General features: G+C 35.4%; 1 protein-coding gene across 3 annotated transcripts in view; it reads left to right on the forward strand.

Annotated features, from left to right (window-relative positions):
• The window catches only part of apba1a (amyloid beta (A4) precursor protein-binding, family A, member 1a), a 56183-nt gene extending 38248 nt beyond the window's left edge, over positions 1-17935 (forward strand). For 2 of the 3 annotated variants that reach the window (XM_077231721.1, XM_077231722.1), the window contains exons 4-14: positions 1798-1908; positions 2997-3036; positions 3141-3286; positions 6187-6219; positions 6959-7045; positions 10255-10440; positions 11163-11342; positions 11498-11710; positions 11841-11960; positions 12961-13101; positions 16980-17935. In XM_077231721.1, coding sequence (XP_077087836.1) covers positions 1798-1908; positions 2997-3036; positions 3141-3286; positions 6187-6219; positions 6959-7045; positions 10255-10440; positions 11163-11342; positions 11498-11710; positions 11841-11960; positions 12961-13101; positions 16980-17051 — 1329 coding nt within the window. In that variant the 3' untranslated portion in view covers positions 17052-17935. The remainder of the gene's footprint in view (positions 1-1797; positions 1909-2996; positions 3037-3140; positions 3287-6186; positions 6220-6958; positions 7046-10254; positions 10441-11162; positions 11343-11497; positions 11711-11840; positions 11961-12960; positions 13102-16979) is intronic. The other variant, XM_077231723.1, reaches the window with a different exon arrangement.
• Positions 17936-20536: the final 2601 nt, after the last annotated feature.

The raw sequence follows: 20536 nt of genomic DNA on the forward strand, positions 1-20536 counted from the left end.
AAAGTTCATATCTATTTTGAAAATTCTTACATTTGATTCATTCCCTAGAAATAGTGCACCATCCTAAACATTTCATATAAATTTTGTATCATAACATTCCTTTGTTTTAAAATGAATGTTAGGGATTCTCAACTGTAAACAACGGTCGTTCAGTGAATATCATTCAGTCATGCAACTTCCACAAATCCCATAATTAAATCCCATTAAAGTTGCACTGAACACTTGGTGGTGTCCCGCCCACTCCTATTCTGTGCTGTTCTCAGAATTTGACATTTCATCAGAAGCCTGTTATTTTTCCCATTCACAATATGATTTATTTAGTGCAGTCAAAGAGACACAGAAAGAGACGGCCTCTAAATAATTCAGCAAGGCTCATATAACACCAGAGAAGAAAAACTGCCGTCTTCCCCTGCCCTCCATTAATGCTTAACATACTGTAAAATGTATTATTTATTTGTATTGTTTTTGTTTTTATTCAAACTCAGAGTATAGGTAATTTATATTTCAGGGTGTGAAAAGTAAAAAATGAGTCAATAACTAATAAGGACTTCTAGTATCTGCAAACTTCATTAGTGCTGCTTATTCCACCAGTAAACATGTCAGGAAATTTAGCAGAAATTAGTTTTTCCTGCAGAATAGCACTGAGGTAGCGTAGTGTGGTGGTCTGTGATCCATGTCACTCTTGAGTGAAGCTGTTCCAGGAACAGTTTTCCCAGGTCGGTCTGTAACAGGAGCCGCGTTCTCCTCTGTTGTAAGTGGAGTTATCAACGTGAGTTTGATGAGAGAGGAAAAGACTCTTATGTTCTTCTCTCTTGTACTCTGGTCCAAAGAGCAACATCTGCTGTAGCACTTGATTTGAGTGTATCTTGAGGAAGACCATTTTTCACTGCTTGTAAGCGCTTATTGATATGGAAAATTTCTGGATGCATCAGGTAGATCGTCGCCATGGTGATGAGGTGAGGAGCTTTAAGTAAATATGGTTTGGATTTATCTTCAAATGTTTTAGTATCAACGTAATGTTTTTTTACGTTGCATTAACTCATCAAAATAAGTTGATCAATTTTCAACTTTTTTGGCTATACAAGATTCAACCATTTTTTAAGTCAGTTTAATGTACATTAAGTTGAAATGACTTAAAAATCCTAGTTGATTGTGCTTACATTTAAGGCAGCAACTTTTTTTTACAGTGTTCATTTCCATTCTACACATCTGATTATATTATTGTAATGGAGATACATTGTGGGACTTGACTGCAGTATTTATATGTTATGAGAAAGGATGAACAGGAAATATCTTTTAAATATTTCATTTTAATGTGCTCTGGTTATTCAGGGTATGAGTCATTTGTTCTCCAGTATTTCACATTTTGGACTCAGATAGGACCTCTTTAGAGGAATGAGGTGTAATTTTGAGAGAGCAATACTGTTTTAAGTTTATTCTCTTTGGGAATGCTTTACCTGCTGTCTGAACTGAACCTACTGCCAGCAATAGTCATTTAACAGTACATCATACATACAGTACATTGGCAGTTTTCAATTGTGTCACATTAGTCTTTTTATTTTATCACTCTCTTTGGTTTGAATCTACCTCATTGCTTTGCTATTTAAATTATACCAATTTCTTTTATTCATCTGTTTAATTTATTCAAAAACTGTGAAGACTTGTATGAACATAATGTACTCTAAATGTCACTGAAAGTCTCAATACATGATTAAATGTAGCTTTTGTATTAGTCAGCTGTCCAGAATGATAGACTGTAAAGCATGCAAAATGAATGAATGTGTCTGTTTCGTCCAGTCTCCAGGCTCAGGCTCCACGTCCCCACAGGGGGCGGAGTCTTCCAGCCGTCCCCTGCCGCCACACGAGGGGAGCGACAGCTTTGAGTCTCCATCTCCAGCCAGTAAAGAGGTAGAAGGCTATGAATAGACCTCTGAAACTGTGCAGAAAATTTAATATTTTTTTTCAATTATTATTCTTGGTAATAATGTAGAGAAGGTGCTCTAGGAACTTAATTAGACGCATATTACTGGCCACAGCATTAGGGCCCTGACTCTGTGTGATTTAGAAGTTATTATATATTATTCAAGATACCGTTATAATAGATTAATTGGAGCAGATTCAAGTTTAAAACTGTATTTCTGCTTTGCCTATATAAAATAATGTATTCTTGCTTTGCTATTTTGTTTTATTAATTCAGTTATTTATTTAAATGTCTATATAGGCAAGAATACATTGTCTAGAAATGTCATTTTTAAACAAAAACGGTAACACTTTACAATAAGCTCTCATTTGTTAACATTAATGTATTAACTAACATTAACAATAAGCAATACATTTGTTACAGTATTTATAAATCTTGGTTAACATTAGTTAATAAAAATACAACTATTCATGCTTGTTCTTGTTGGTTCTCAGTGCATTAATTAAAGTTAATAAATACAACTTTTGATTCTAATAATGTATTAGTAAATGGTGAAAATAACATTAACTAAGATTAATAAGTGCTGTAGAAGTGCTGTTCATTATTAGTCCATGTTAACTAATGTAGTTAACTAATGTTAACAAATAAACCTTATTGTAGTGTTACCCAAAAAAAACATTTCTAAAAATCACCAAACCCTCAAATATTATCCCAAAAAGCCCATGAAGTGCCATCTATGATCTCAGAGAAATTCACTGTACAATATATAGATATGTATAATATAATATAATTTGTGCATTATCCATCCATCTGTATTGCTTTCTATTATATAATACAAAATACTATATTTTATTATATTATATTATTGAATATTATATTACCATATATTATATTATTATTTATATATTATATCATCATGGTATGCTGTATTATTTTCTATTATATGATATAATACATTATGTTTTATTATATTATATTATATTGTGCAATATAGAAAGGGACATGCCATACCTAAAAATAACAGCTTAAAGAATGTTGTATTGAGCCATTTGTGTCTTTGTTATTGTATGTGCAGTCAAGGAGAAGTCTTGCTTCATTCCCGACATATGTGGAAGGTAAAATTGTCTGAAATGTCCTAATTGTTCAAATTTTCAGGTCCTCACCTGCCACATAAGTATGTTTTGAAAATGATCTGAAATGTTCCTCTCCTCTCTGTTAGTACCAGGCCCATGTGACCCAGAGGACCTCATTGATGGTATTATCTTTGCTGCTAACTACCTGGGATCCACCCAGCTGCTCTCAGACAAGACACCCTCCAAAAATGTGCGCATGATGCAGGCTCAGGAGGCTGTGAGTCGCATTAAGGTGAGCTGAAAGGGTTCTGTCTTTACCCCGCTGTAAAAATGTAAACCTGAGCTTCTATGAATCTATCTCAAGAAATTTCCTAAGCAATACTTGCTTCAGGATCAGCATAAATGTTCCAAGAAACCAAAAGTGACAGTTTTAGGACAAAAGAATGGCAATTCATAAGGAATGCAGAGCTGTGCTCTGACTTGTCCTATACGGATAGTGTATTTATTGCGCAAGCATTTTATTCCTCGGATACAACATGATGAAGTTGCGTTTTTGCAGACAGAAAGTCATATTTTGTTGTTCAAATTGAAATGTCAGTTCACAGCAGAAGAAGAGAGATGATCGTAAAACTAAGAGTGTGTGTGGTCCTCTTATGTTAATGAAATGATTCCATAGTCAAATGCAGGGACCTATCCCATGATTCTTGTTCCTATGGATCAGAGACATTTACCACCTTCCTCCTGTTCATCCTCCTGCAGCATAAATCAGCCATTCGCCCTGTCAGCTGCATTACTCAGCATTTTTTACCTCCACCTTAAAAAATGCAGTGAGCCCAACACCTGTGCCATTTAGTGTTCTTTCAGCATGTCCCTTTGTATGTACATTTTGTGTTAAAATGTTCAATTACAGATTGCTGTGTGGTATTGCAGGCAACAATATCGTAATGGATGATTATGAAGTCATTGAAGGGTAACTGTGTGGACATCAGATTCTTCTGTTTTATCAGCTTATAGCTGAATAGAGCAGCTTTGTTTTTTAGAAATTTTTCTAACATTCGTGTTAAGTTATGAAGATGTTATTTTTTGAATGGTCTCTGAACTATCAAAACGCCCATGTTTTTTTCTTGGTTATACAAACATTAAAAGAACATTCAATTTTATATATATATATATATATATGTATGTATGTATGTATGTATGTATGTATGTATGTATGTATGTATGTATGTATGTATGTATGTATGTATGTATACAATATATATATGTTGCAAACATTTTGGGAATGTTCTTTTCAAATGTTCTATAAACATTCTGAAACAAGTAGTAACTTTTAAAAAATGTTAAATGAACATCCAACTGAAATGTTTCAGAGAAAAAACATTCCATGAACGATGTATAAAATAATGTTTTGTGTGCTAACGTTTTGAGAATATTAGTGAAAGCCATGATAACTTTGAACAAACATTCTATTAACATTAGTGGAATAATGTTTGTTTATAATTTTTTAGATAACCTTGCCAGAAAGTTCTAGATATAACTAGGGAATATATTAAGCAGAATAATGATGACACCAGCACACCAACATCCAATGCTGGAGACACTTAAAATTAAGTCAATCATATTAAATGCTACAAGTAAAATTAGGCACCCCAATATGTATGAAGATGGATATTAGTTTTGAGATTTCAAAAAAAAAATCTATTTAACAGTGTAATTAAATTATGTTTGATGATGGTTATTAATTTTATCTTTTTTCAAAATTAGCAGCACAATTAAATATCCAATATCATATTTATATCTAAATTGATTGAAATAAATGAATAAATAAATAAAATCACCCCATAACTGATGGATATCATGGATCCCTATTACCTGATCTGGTCTTCTTAGCAGTTAAGGTTGAAGGGTTCCTCAAATTAGTTTTGGTCAAATATTGACAGAGAACCCTGACACTAATTTAATATTTACAGAATAAGTCAATATGCTGTCCTTTTGTAGATTATCTGATTTAACCGTTTTGCGTAAAAGACCAAGAGTCACATGTCACATCACCTTATAAAAAAGTTTCACTTCTCTTGTAATGGAGCTCCTTCATAGAATTGAAAAAGTTTAATGTTGGCCAAATAGATGTAAAATCTTCGGATTTATGCACGTGACCCTCAAAAGATAATATGTAAATATGTAAATGCTTATGGGTAAGGATACCAAGGACAATAATAAAGATAACGATAAAGATATAGTTCTAAAAATCGTTCTCAATATTAAAGAATAGCAGAGTTACACCACAGCTATAACGATAACGGCACAGAGAAACTATGTGGTTGGAATCACTTTCAGAACGATTTAGTCCAAGCTGGAGCATTTAAAGTGACAGACAAGCACACGCTTCGAATAAACAGAACGATATCGGCCAACGATATACTGGTGTGGACGCTAATATAGTTATCTTTATAGTTATCATTATTGGTGTGAACGGGGCTTTACCACCATATTTTTTTCTTGGTATGAGATCGTTGTTAAAGACAATTGAAAAATGATCATAGGTTATTATGAGTTCTTTGTTTTATTGGGTCACACCTCACCTGCATGTGTGAGACACCGTACCTTCTCCCATGCACAACCATGAGCTCAAAATGAGTGACATCCTTGAGGATCGTTAATATGGGGGTTTTAGAAGATTGACAGTTTCAATGCGGTACATAAAACAAGAGTAAATTGCATGCATTTGGAGAGACATCTGAATCAATACACCCTGCCTCAGCTGCCATGACGTAGATCTTCCTTAGATGGCCAGTTCGATCCATTATCACAGCCTGCTGGCAAGTTTGAACTTGCTCTTAATCTAATTTTCAGCAGAGTTCATCCCTCCTTTGTATACTTGATGTATTATGAACAGGATGTTCTGTAATAAAACACCAATAGTAGACATATAATATTAAAAGAACAAATGGGCCACCTGGTGGATGATGGTGCAAATTGCCATGAAAAGGAACCAAAGGCAACATATTGTTGCAGGGTGGTGTCTAATAATCTTGGCTTGGTGTCATCTGAATCCGTTCTACAGCTGATAAAAATGCAGTCACTTTTCAGATGCAGCTTATTGAGCAGAGAGATACCTCAAATGTGATTGGTCTTGCTGAGCTCTGCTTTATCTAACACTGTTCCTGTCTCTGTTTGTTCCATGCTAAGCAGACGGCCCAGAAATTAGCCAAAAACAGGAAGAAGGTGCAGTAATTGGTCATCGGTTTGGTGTTCTGTTTTTATTTTTGTTCGTCTTCTTCTTTTGCCTGATTTCAGCACTTCAGTGTTTTCATAATTTCTGTCGCTCTGCCATTTTTTTCTGAATCCAGCAATGAGTCATGTACCTGTGTCCGTCCGCACAGTCTGTTAGCCATTGTTCATTCCACACCAAACATTACCTCAGTTTATCACCAGATCTTACATGGGGAAGCCGTGGAATAAGTTAAGGCCAGGAATGTCTAGTTTGCTGGATACAGAAAATGCAAGTGATCTTTACTTTCTTCTTCTTCGTACCTAATCTTTTTCTTTCTGAGGTACTGTGCTTTGTTTGTAACTGTTTTTGAAGGTGTATATCTGGCACAGCATGTTTTGGACTTCTCTTGGTCTCTTTTATTCAGCTGTCCAGCACTTGGTTGAAAACTCTGTATCCCTCTCTTTCTCTTAACTTACTGAATTTCCTCAAATGAAGAACATAACTAACCAAACCAACCCCATGCCAACTTGCAATACTAGCTGGCTTAAAAAAACGCACAGGTTATCAGAGTTACACAATGAAGGAGAGAGTTTAAAATAATTTAAATATCTGGCCTTAAAGATGGCAAATGTTGGAAGATGTTTGTCCACTCCTTCATGGCATCTCTGGGCCTTGTCAGCTCTCTCTCTCTCTCTCTGTGTCAATGTCTCCCTCAGTGACTGATATTGTGTGATTTTCCTCCATCTTCAGGCTCCAGAAGGTGAAGCTCAGCCCATGACAGAGGTGGATCTCTTCATCTCCACTCAGAGAATCAAAGTGCTCAATGCAGACTCACAGGTACTTCATCATCACCTACACGACTTATGTTTCCACACCTTTTTACCAAACGTGAACTAGAGCACAATGAGTTTGTATAAGGACAGAATACTTATTTATCTCATCATGAGAAACTGCATTTTTCTTGATCTTTAAAACAAATCAAAATGCACACTACCATTTAAAAGTGTGGCGTCAGTAAGAATTAATTTTAATTTTAATTAATACTTTGTCTTAGTTCTTGTTTCCTTTATTCCAATTGCTAGTTTGTTTCAATGGTTACCCATGATCATCTGCATCATGTTAATTTAGCTTGTTATCCCTGTATGTATGTATGTGTATATATATATATATATATATATATATATATATATATATATATATATATATACATATATATATATATATATTAGAGGTGGGCATAGATTAATTTTTTTAATCTAGATTAATCTCACTGGAATCTTGGAATTCATCTAGATTAATCTAGATTAAAATGGCTCATTTGAATTCTGCCGAAGGCATTCAGAATATGTGTGCTACCCAAATAATGACTAAAAGTAAGTCTTTGAGAATAGTTTGCCTCGCGTAGGGATGTGAATTTCTGCCAAAAATGTCATTCGACAATAGAGGAGCAAAAGTCGAATATCGTTCAAAGAAAATTATAAAATAAAATAAATAAATAAAACGCACAATTACAATGACAGAAAGGGAGGCCACTTTCATCTTTAGCGATTTGTCATCAAACAAACTGTTTATTAATTGAACAAGTAACATGTTTTCGTCGTTTTTTTTTAAACATAGTAATTTAGGCTAATTGGAAGAAGAAAAAAACAATAAGCACGACGTAGCTACAGTCCGTTTTTGCATCGCCAAACCAGATGCTCGTTAGATCAAAAAATAATGTCATATGTCATAATGATTTTATGTGAACCTGCCTTTACCGGCAATAGCCTCCTCCTTTTTAAACAAATTAGTTTCAAGCAATGTAAACTATTCGTGTGACTATGCCCCTGCGCAATACACACACATTACCGCTGGATGGCGGGTGTTCATTTCATAAACTGTACACAATGGTAGCTTATTTATTTTGTAGCCTATAAATTAATGTATATGTCCAACGGACAATGTCATACTTTTTAGTAGTGCTATCGTGGCGTAATAATCTGTTTGGTTGTAAAATTTATTACCTGAATGAAATGAAATCGAATGTATCGTCCTGTGGAATTATTCATTCACAGACAGCTTAGGTGTTCAACTAATAAAGATCTTCATCGCTGGTAAAATGTAAAAGTATACACCTTGTGTCCCTGACAGGAAAATACCCTGATGCGCAGTTTGCGCGAAAATATAACGATATTCGAAAAGGCTATTTTATGATCCCAACCCAACTTTGAGAATAGATTAACGGCGATATTTTTTTTATCGCCCGATAAGATTCTCACGTTAACGCAGCATGTTAACGCCGATAACGGCCCACCACTAATATATATATATATCCCTTATTTAATTTAGTTACCTGTTGTTTATTGTCTTTACTTGCTTGAGAAGCTGTGGAGTTTTCCTGCTCCTACATTCACTTTGCGATTTGTTTTCTTTGTTATATTATTCATTAAAGTTAATGCTGCTTTGAGATCCGGCCTCGAATCTTCCTTATGTCTGAGCATGACAGAGTGACTGACCCTGGGACAAGAACACACTCAAGATGTGTTTATCTGAGTGGGCTAGACAACCATCTCCTACAGTCTCTTCCAATGGGGAACTCCAGCTGCTCGCTGCAGCAATACATAGAGTTTGCATTGTTGCTGGTTGGTTCCCCCCTAACTGTGGGGGAGGTCGAGGACATTGACACCCAGAGCCTAAGTTAAATCCCGCCACAGACCCAAAGCCAGAGCTTGCACCCTTCACAAACCCAGGGCCTATGCCAACCATGAACCTTCCATTGGTGGAGAGGATCCTCCAATGTCTTCCCGGAGCCCGAGCTAGTCGCCCAGGCTGGTCAGGAGCTAAAGCCAGATGCCATGTCCATCCCTGTGGGAGTTTTGATGGACTTTTGGTCACCAGAACCATTTCTCACCCTACTGCCTACCCTAGTATGCCTCCCTGCTCCATTGGTTTCATCCAGCTCCCTGCCCCTGCCTGTTCCGCCCAGTTTCCTCGATCCACTTCCTTTGCTGGTCGTGCCCAGCTTCCCTTTATCTACTCTGGCTCTGCCGACCACCTGGCTCCTTCTTCATCGCTGGCTCCTTCCAGCTTCCTGGCTCATTCTTCATTGCTGATTTCTCTTTGTCTGCTGGTTCCACCCAGTTCCCTTGCTTCACCTTGGGCTTCCCGGCTCCCAGCTCTTACTTGGTCCTCAAATTCCCAGGTTCACCTTGGTCTTCCGGGCTTAAGAATCTGCCTCGGCCCATCAATTCATCTGCTCCACTGTGGCTCTTCGCTCCCTCGGCTCCAGAGTGGCTTGTCATTCCTGCGGCTTCACTGGGTTCCCTCGTCCCATCGTTGCCACCTCGGTCTGTAATTCTCATGGCTCCTTAATCCGGATTAATGTAAAGTTCAGCCTGAGTTTCAGTTTCATTTTCATGGACTTATATGTTCTTGTTTTCCTTGTCTTAGTTCCTGTTCCTTTTTATTTCTGTTCCTAGTTTGTTTCTATTCCTTGTCGGTTGTTGTCTTTCAGTGCTTATAAAGCTGTTTTATATTCCTGATCGTACATTCAGTTTGCAATTTTGTATTCTGTGTTATTTTGTTAAATAAAATGAAGGCTCCTTTGAGGTCCTCAATTCTTCCTTGTGTCTGAGCATGTCAATTACTGTTTTACTGTATTTTGGTCACATAAATGCAGGTTCGTGAGCATAAGAGTCTTCTTTCAAAAATGTTTTACCAAACGCCAAACTTTTGAATTGTAGTGTACTAAAAAAATTATACTAGCTGAAACTTGGCTAAATTTTGGTTTGATTTAAGCTTAAACAGGAAGAAAGATTTGCAAATGGGATTTGAAAAATAACTTTATTTTTATTTATTTTTAATCTGAAAACAACTTAAATTACCTTTTGGCAATTTTTCTTTTGCAGTATTTTTATCTTCGATGTTTCATAAAATATAAATATTGATTGATAAAATATATATATATATATATATATATATATATATATATATATATTGTTTGTGTGTAGAAATAGATTAAGCTTTGAGAATTTTTCTTACCATTACAATCTTCTCCTGATTCACAGGAGACCATGATGGACCACCCTTTAAGGACCATCTCTTACATCGCTGATATTGGGAACATCGTGGTGTTGATGGCCAGAAGGAGAATGGCTCGTTCTGACTCTCAGGAAAACATGGAAGCCTCTGACCCTGCCCAGGACGAGAAGCGGCAATACAAGATGATCTGTCACGTGTTTGAGTCTGAAGATGTGAGTTCTTCATCCCAGCTATGTGTCAGTCTGACCTTATCTACCAGCGGCTAAAGGAGGCTGTCAGGATGACAGTTTCGATTTATTGCTTTAGCATTATAAAATGATATATTATAAAAAGGATTTACACACTTCATTTTTATAATACTGCTGTTGTTGCGGTTGATGAAAGCAATAAGCCACTCTAGGCGGTTTATTACAGTGGTTTTACCACAGTTAAGGGGAGTTCAACTACAACACACAACAGCAACTCCCTTCACCCTTTGCACTTTTTCCACATTTAATCATCCATATTTGCCCAATTTTTCTCAGTCTCCTCACATTTTTTCCCACAGCATGTTCAATATTGCAGTCACTGGCCATTGTGGTAGTAACCTCTAATAGCATTAATCCAGATGGTGTTCTTGGGCATCTTGCTGCGTGGGTTGAATCAGTAGACGGGAAGTGACCTTTTCTCTGTTCGGCTGCAGAGGCTATTTAAATTTAAAGAGCCCGTATATGTCACAGCGTATATGTCTCAGCACAGTGTACAACAGTGACATGAGAGCAAAAGGCATGTATGCGACTATCCTATTGGATGCCGCCCTTGTCGTCTTTTTTTTAAACTGCTGTCCTTTAAAAATGGTTAGATAAATAAAATTAAATTTATGCAATGTATTATTTTATTTATTTATTTATTTAATATTAGTTGATCATTTTACCTGATTTCTATTTGTGCTCAGGCTCAGCTCATAGCTCAATCCATCGGCCAGGCTTTCAGTGTGGCATACCAAGAGTTCCTGCGTGCCAATGGCATCAACCCAGAGGATCTGAGCCAGAAAGAGTATAGCGACCTCCTTAACACGCAGGACATGTACAACGATGACCTCATTCACTTTTCCAAGTCTGAGAACTGCAAAGATGTAAGTGGACAGCACATGCCTTGTGGAAACAGAAGATTTTGCCTTGATAATGAGAGTTGAGAATTTGCCTTGATAATGTCAGAATTATCAGTAATGTTGACTAAATCCTGTTTTAGCAGTGATAAAAGTTGTGGGTATGTGTCTGTGCACTACAGGTTTACATAGAGAAGCAGAAGGGAGAGATTCTTGGGCTGGTGATTGTAGAGTCTGGCTGGGGCTCCATCCTTCCCACAGTTATTATAGCTAACATGATGCACGGCGGCCCGGCAGAGAAGTCAGGCAGGCTGAACATTGGGGACCAGATTATGTCCATCAATGGCACCAGCCTGGTGGGATTACCCCTCTCCACCTGCCAGAGTATTATCAAGGTACAAGTGGACTTTAAGTACACTTTATGTGCAAAAATATTGTGAATTTCAAAGATTTAATTCTAATTCTGATTCACTGATTTAATTTTTTACATTCAATGTATTGTGTCAAAACATATTGTTCTTCTAGGGATTGAAGAACCAATCCAGAATAAAGCTTAACATTGTGAGATGCCCACCTGTGACCACTGTCCTCATCAGAAGACCAGACCTGCGATATCAGCTGGGATTTAGTGTGCAGAATGGCATTGTAGGTATCTTGGATTTATATAAAAAATAAAAAATAAATAGAGATTTTATTTTTGTGTCTATTGGTATAAACTGATATTGTATTATCTGTATGTGCATTATATGTAATATACATATGTATATGTAGCAAATCTGAAATTAATATTCATTTTTCATACTGTATATTATAGTGTTATGATGCATAAAGTATTTAGTGTTTTATTTTTAATTTATATAGAGAGAAAAAACAAAGAATTTTCAGCCATTTATAAGCCTGATGAAAGATGAAAATATTGTTATTGACCTTTTATTGTTATTAACACTTTAATGTTGTAGTAGTTTGTAATTAGGGCTACGGTAATTTTTGGTCACACTTTAGTTTTGGGTCCAGCTCTCACTATTAACTAAGTATTAACTATGACTTTTGCCTCAATAAACTCCTAATATTATATTAAACTCCTGCTTATTAATAGTTAGTAAGTAGTTGTTAAGTTTAGGTATTGGGTAGGATTTAGGGATGTAGAATATGGTTATGCCGAATACGGCATTAATAAGATGTTTATATAAGTACTAATAAACAGTTAATATCCTAGCACTAGTTAATAGTGAGAATTGGACCCTAAACTAAAGTATTACCAAATGTTTTTTCAATAGTGACTTGACTTTTAAAGAGTCTGAATCAGAGTTATTATAGTTAACTAAAACCATAGACACATAAAAACATTTTGTTAATTTAAATAAAATAAATGTTAACTAAAATAAAATATAAACAACTTTATTTCAGCTGGTTGCCAAAGTAACATTTCTCATTTTCATTTAGTTAAATTTGATTAGCTAAAACAATTACAAATTAAATAAATAAACATAATAAACACAATGACAAAAACTAACTAAAATTAAAATGGAAAATACAAAAATATAAATGTATTCAAAAGATTACCAAAAACGAAAACTATAAAAGTATCTCAATGCTACTATAATCTGGTCTGAAGTACAACTTTAATGTATTTTGCATCCTCCAGATTTGCAGTCTCATGAGAGGAGGGATAGCAGAGCGCGGTGGGGTCCGTGTTGGCCACCGTATCATTGAAATCAATAGCCAGAGTGTTGTGGCCACCCCTCATGAGAAGATTGTACACATTCTGTCTAATGCAGTTGGTGAGGTAAGTTTAGGGAGCACGATCGAGCTCCACACCTGCCTAACAACATAATATTTTTCACATCACTAATTCTCCAATGAGGTAATGACCCTATTTATTTAAATTCTGATCATGAAACTATGGAAACTTGGCACCTGGTTTAGCTCTGTTTCATGTAGATCACAGCCTGTCAACAGTGGCCCAAAAAGGGTTTTGGACACTTTTCTCAGAAGTTATTTTTGCAATGACTGTTAATCAACCAGTGCCAGTGTTATTTTTGTATGTAGTCAATTCACTCAAGTTCACACAGGTTGTCCTATCAGAGTAACCACAGGTGTTGTTCATCATGATAACTATGATCATGATCCACTAATGTTTGACAACCAGAAAGGGTCAAAATACTTTGGGTACACTCCTACGACAACAACGTACTAAAAACGTTGAACTGAAAACTGAAACGTTTTTCTTTCGCTTTTTTCACATACAGACGACAACGTGGTCAAATCGATCACACGGATCCGCAAAAATGACCAAAATCGATGTATCGATGTATTATTCATACCAGGCCAGTAGTTGGCGATGTCACTTTGTAAAGAAACACTACACGCCTATAGACTGAACACGTAATACTCATGCGCATGACGCCACCATTTTCACAAATTCGCATACTTGGTTTTCAAAAACTTGCACTTTGAATCCCATTTTCAAAAATTTGCATTTTCAGGCCCCCAAACTGCAGTTGTCGTGACTCGTGTAAATGAACGTCCAACAATGCATAAAAAGCCCCTTAAAGGAATGTTCCAGGTTCAGTACAAGTTAAGCTCAACAAAAAGTTAAATTCCACTTTAAAAAAAAATAATAACCTGACTTAAAGTGAGACACTTAAAATAGAAGTGAATGTGGTCAGTCTGTAAAAGTCAATCGTAATCACTTATTAACCTTTTTTTAAGTAAAGTCATGTAGAATATTGCAAATTTTTATCCATTACAGTGCAACAATTAAAACCATACAACTGCAAAAATGCTCAAATAATAGAAAAGTTTTAACAGAATAATTAATGTGAGTGCTTTTATTAAATTAAAAGCTTCACATTTCTGCTGTTGTGGCAAAAATTCTGTTAAACATCATCACTGCGTAAGAGACACTCAGAGTCAAATTAACAAAAAGGAAAGTATTTATTCTTGCAAGAATAGGTTCAGTCTAGTACACAGAAGTTACGCTGTGGAAGAGAGTGACACCCAACAGGAAGATATGAGACAGCCTTTATACTCTTTTCAAGGTTCCTCCTCACCCGCTGTACCTTTCTCCCACTCAGATAAGGTCCTTACTGCTGTTCAGTTTCTACTTAAAGACACAAACTGGTACTGAAATAAACTGGCCAAAACTGACCGTCCCTAAGGTCAGAGGTCCTGTCCCATATGTTCCTGAAACGTCACGCACAAGCACGTACACACATATACTTTTATACATTGAATAGGTTCTTTCTCTTATGATACCTGTTTGGGATCAATGACTATTAAAATTTCTACTACACTGCTTTTTAATCTTCCTGAAATTGGCCCCATTTACTTTTTTTGTAAGTGCCTCAATGTAACTGTTCTGAACTCACGCACTGTTCTCTTCTGTGCGCGCACACAGAGTCACGCAGACAGCACACAAACACTGAATTCCATTTTCTTTCTCTTCTATTTGTGCTTAAACGAGCACATGCGTGCAATATTTTCAAAATGCCCATTTCGCGAGTATCCTTGTGTAAGTCGCGTATGGCCTACATGAATGTAAACAATTGAGAAAGAAAACGTATACATATCATTATATTGGATCCGTGCACTGCATTCGGTCTTAAAGTGACAGCAGCCTAAAAAACCTGTCATCAATATTAATCAAACAAGAAAATACAAAGACAAAATCACTTTTGTAGCTTTAATAAAAATGAATTATATTTCATTTATACAGCAAGGACTATGCAGTTATTTTACATTTTATTATTTAATTTCTGTACCTGAATACTGTTGGATTTGCCTGAAAAAATAAACTACTGTTTATTTCATTGTATCTTTGTTCTTTTTACATTTATCTATGCTTGTAATCTATGCAGATTCACTGAGCTACAAAATCACCAGGAAAACAAAATATCGCAATGTCAGTTTTTTCCAATATCGTGCAGCCCTATTGCACATCTTTGGAAATGGAAAACTTAGTTTACTGTTTGTCATTTAAAAACAAAAATAGCAAAATTACTATACTGTAATATATATATATATATATATATATATATATATATATATGGGTGGGTGGGCATAGATTAATTTTTTTAATCTAGATTAATCTCACTGTAATCTTTGAATTAATCTAGATTAATCTAGATTAAAATGGCTCATTTGAATTCCGCCAAAGGCATTCAGAATATGTGTGCTACCCGAATAATGACTAAAAGTAAGTCTTTGAGAATAGTTAGCCTCGCGTAGGGATGTGAATTTCTGCCAAAAGTGCCATACGACAATAGAGGAGCAAAAGTCGAAAATCGTTCAAAAAAAAAAAACGCACACTCACAATGACAGAAAGGGAGGCCAATTTCATCTTTAGCGATTAGTCATCAAACAAACTGTTTATCAATTGAACAAGTAACATGTTTTCGTCGTTTTTTTTTAACATAGTAGGCTAATTGGAAGAAGAAAAAAACAATAAGCACGACGTAGCTACAGTCCGTTTTTGCATCGCCAAACCTGATGCTCGTTAGATAAAAAAAATAATGTCATATGTCATAATGATTTTATGTGAACCTGCCTTTACCGGCAATAGCCTCCTCCTTTTTAAACAAATTAGTTTTCAATCAATGTAAACTATTCGTGTGACTATGCCCCTGCGCAATACACACACATTACCGCGGGATGGCGGGTGTTCATTTCATAAACTGTACACAATGGTAGCTTATTTATTAACCTGTTAACCTTTGCCAGTGAGCCGACACTCTGAAGCGTTTTTTTTGTAGCCTATAAATGAATGTATATGTCCAAAAAACGGATAATGTCATACTTTTTAGTAGTGCTATCGTTGCGTAATAATCTGTATGGTTGTAAAATGTATTACCTGAATGAAATGAAATCGAATGTATCGTCCTGTGGAATCATTCATTCACAGACAGCATACGAAGATGTTCAACTAATAAAGATCTTCATCACTGGCAAAAATATGATGCATTTGCAGATTTGCTTTCACTAGACTAAACTGTAGATCCACGGCCACTTCATCCAACGCTCTTGATGTTCTTAAATCTTCCTGTTACGAATCCAAGTCGAGTGTGATTGAACGCGCTTCAGACGATTCAGTGCGTGAGGAAACTGAACAGATCATTCAGACTGATTCGTTTGTAAATTGAGCATCGCTCATCCTCATACAAAGATACAGCGGGCTTGGAATAAACTCATTTAACAACATGTAATTGGATTAAAATAAAGTAACAAGAGGAACGTCGCCCAACACAACATGTATAAGTATAGCTAGACCTTGTGTCCCTGACAGGAAAATACCCTGCTGCGCGATCTGTGACAGTAGGCGCGGCATCAATTATGTTAAATATACTAGGCTACACATTGGAATTGCGCGAAAATATAATGATATTCGAAAAAGCTGTTTTATGATCCCAACCCAACTTTGAGAATAGATTAACGGCGTTATTTTTTTTATCGCCCGACAAGAGTCTCACGTTAACGCCGATAACGGCCCACCACTAATATATATTTATTATTATTATTGTGAAATAAATTTTCTCATATTGTTTAATACGTTTTTGGTCATACCACTAGTTCACACCTATATATTTTTTACTTTTGGCGTGAGTGTCTACCTGGTTTTTGCGGTCACTTGAACCTGACTCTCACGTTTCGCCCCACTCTGAACAGATTCACATGAAGACTATGCCGGCTGCCATGTACCGCTTGTTAACAGCCCAGGAGCAACCAGTTTACATCTAAAGCTACAGCGCTTTCTCAAGCCTCCTGCCCCGTTGTCACCAGATATAACCTTAATCTTGATGTGAAAGTGTCAGGCCTGTGGACTGGTGACTGTGTGATTGAATCCACTGAAGCTCTGCTCAACATGGCTCTCCATGACTTCACTGCCTCCCCTGAGCTCTTCATTTGATCTTTTTTCTGTTGCTGTGAGTGAGGTTGCTGTGCTGTGTTGTTCCTCTCTGTGTGCACTGGAACGAAGCAGAGAGAGAGTGTGAGAAATATTTAAAGAGCCCCATCACAGGAAATGGTGTCCTATTGAAACCGGACACCGACTCCTGTGTGATGTGAGTGTTAGATGTACAAAAAGGAGTTTGCCTTACCATTCTTTTTTGCTGTTATTTATTCGAGCTTGGCAGTCATCAAGCGTTTTAGATTCAACTTTATTTTTTAAGGGCAGCTGTTAGTCTGAGGAATATGGTCAAAATAGCAAACTGTAACTTTAATTCATGAAATGTAGTTTGAATTGAATTGGTCTTAACTGACAGGATGTTGAATTTGAATTTGAATTGTAACGACAGGAAAATACATTTACTGAATTGCAATTTCAAAGACATTAAGCAGTTATTAACTCATTAAATAACTTTGCCTAATTGTGTCTATATATTTCCTCATATGTATAATGTATTTTTTTTAACTGACTAAATTTTCAATTAATACAGCCACCAAAATTGTAATTTTGTTTAATTTAAATTAACCACAAAATGTACTTTGACAACGTTTTTTAAAAAGTGACATCTTTTGACTGGATAATATTGTAAGTGATCTAGAGCATTCTGGGAAATGAAGTGTTTTTCAATAATGGTTCATAAAATGAAAGTTAATTTATTTGATATAATGTATTACATATATATATATATATATATATATATATATATATATATATATATATATATATATATATATATATATATATATAATACACATATATAATACATGATATAATGTATTACATTTCCCAAACATTGTTAATATTATTTAATGCTTCTAAAAATAGCTCATATGTTTGATCATATTTATAGGTAATTGATACTGAAACACAAAATACACTTACATTTCTTTAACTTAAATTCAAATCTGCATCCTGTTTGCTTAGAAATGGACCAAATCATTGAGTACTGTGAAAAGGGTTTTTTTAAACACAGTTCATATCAAAATGATTTTGCTCCAGGGGAATGTCTAGTATACTTAGGAGTATATCTATAGTAGAGCACATAGAAATTGGGGATGAAATGCCTTACAGAATGATGATGCCATATTTAGAAAAAAAGAAAAGAAAGTGTTTTGGAAATATATGGAGGTGCATTTTGGAAATTTGAGAATAGTTTATGTTGTTTGAATGGGACACGTTTTTGACAACCTCTTTAAATAAAAATACATATATATTACAGTCAGGGGAAAGTGTCCTAAAAATTAACCATTGTGTTTTACTGTTTTTTTTTTATTGGTGTGCAATATTTTTTGTTGTTGTAAATGAATCCATTCCTTTTTATGCACAGAAAACCTTCCTTTTTGTCTTAAGCATCTGTAAATGAAATAATATTGCAAATTAAATATGCCCATATTAGTAGCATCTTCTTTTAAACATTTATACTTGGGAAAAAAAGTTTGTGTTGACAATTTCAGGGTAGATTTTTTTTCATTATTTCATCTTTTTTTATCAACTAAATGTTTAATTCATGTGTGCTACTTTTTCACTTAGTGTTTTTTTTTTTCGCTCAAGAACAGAATGTGTCTTAACAGAACTGTATTCACTCTCAGAAAGCTTCAATCTGGTACATTCGAGCTGGATTTGCAAGTGTGTATGACTCAGTATGCAGTAAACTGTTTTAATATAGAGCATCTCAACATGAACCGATTGAAAACTGACTGTGTTCCCAGAGATTTGCCCTCTCAGACAAACATTATAGTACCATCTGTGCAAGAACCTCGGCATGCTTTGGCACATCTCCATTATTACTTATTAGAGACTGTCTGAAATCTGGCAAATATCACTATATGTTATTTTGCATCTGAAGAAAAAACAAGCAGAAAATGTCTTACAAGAAGTTTTGTAACCACTCTCCCCATATTTTACCATTAAGTGTACTTGCGTGTTGCCTGGAATTCTTTTGAGAACACACATTTGCAAAGGTATCTTTTACCATCAAATGATTGTTACAGCAATGTAGATTACATCACAATCTGATGACATTTCTGCAGTTGAATCTGTATTGATACTAGAAATATTGCGAGGAATCTTATTGCTCTGCGACGACTGTATTTGATGGCATTCTGGCTCTCTCAGATGTTACCAAGCTCCCTGTTATTGTGGCGATGATAAGAAATTATACTTTTTGTTGCTTAAAATGTGAATTTCACCCCACAATATGACCTCATAAGCACTGTATTATTTTACTAATTGAATCAGAAGTCATTAACACAGTGGAAGGGCCTCATGTTTTATTGTTTGTTTGTTTTTGTGTGAAGCATGATCTTTTTGTATGCATTGCTATTTATTATTGTAGTGAGTGTGATGTGTGATTACAAATGACTTCATCATCATCAAATAAAACCAGCTAGACACTTTCATATATATATATATATATATATATATAATATTTATTTGCATATAGCATAATATATACAGTATATCCAATGAATATATACCATGTGTACAATAATGAAAGTAAACTGCAAAAGTCTTTGACACCAGTGTGCTACTATTTAATATTTTATTTTTAAGGGGCATCATCATCACGTCATGATCGAAATTCGCAGGCTGAATAACACTAACTTTTGCCATACTAATGTAATTGGTCTGCTACCACCATAGCATCTTCCCATATTTATTGTAAAAGATGTTGTCCAGTTTTACACCGAAATTAAACAGTGACACTTTAGACGGTTACGTTTTTTTGAGCTGTAATATTAACGCATCAACCTAGTGTCGCAGACTTCTGCACTACACAGTACAAGACATTCTGTGTCCGCCTCAGAATAATGTACAAGCTTTAATGAGGGATGGATTTAATTATTTGATAATGGAGAAGCAAAACAAGTGGCTTAATGTGTTATTAATGACACCAGGTTTGAAATATCAGTGTACATGACATGTAACCCTGGATTTGCAGAGTATTGGACGGATTCCCACCTCAAGACTGTAGAATGCAAGGCCTCAGCAGAGTGTGTGATTCGTACTGAAGTCGGAAGAAACTGTGGGTTTGATTAGTACTATTTATAATGCACTTGCTATGAATGTAATTACAATTATATGTTTGTCATTGTTTAAAAGTAAAAACACACTTTCTGTAAAGCAATAGCAATGTTTATTTATTTGTTAGGCTTCTCTGTGATTGAACTATTTAGACACATTCCTTTACCATTGCAGGAATGTTTGTAACAGTATTTACAACATTAAACCAATGAGAGCGTATATTACTAGAATGTCTCTTTCATCTCACACACGG

Source organism: Siphateles boraxobius, unplaced genomic scaffold, assembly GCF_051911475.1.
Source record: "Siphateles boraxobius isolate OS27281-9 unplaced genomic scaffold, OSU_SipBor_1 16, whole genome shotgun sequence".
In the NCBI taxonomy this organism is placed as follows: Eukaryota; Metazoa; Chordata; class Actinopteri; order Cypriniformes; family Leuciscidae; genus Siphateles; species Siphateles boraxobius.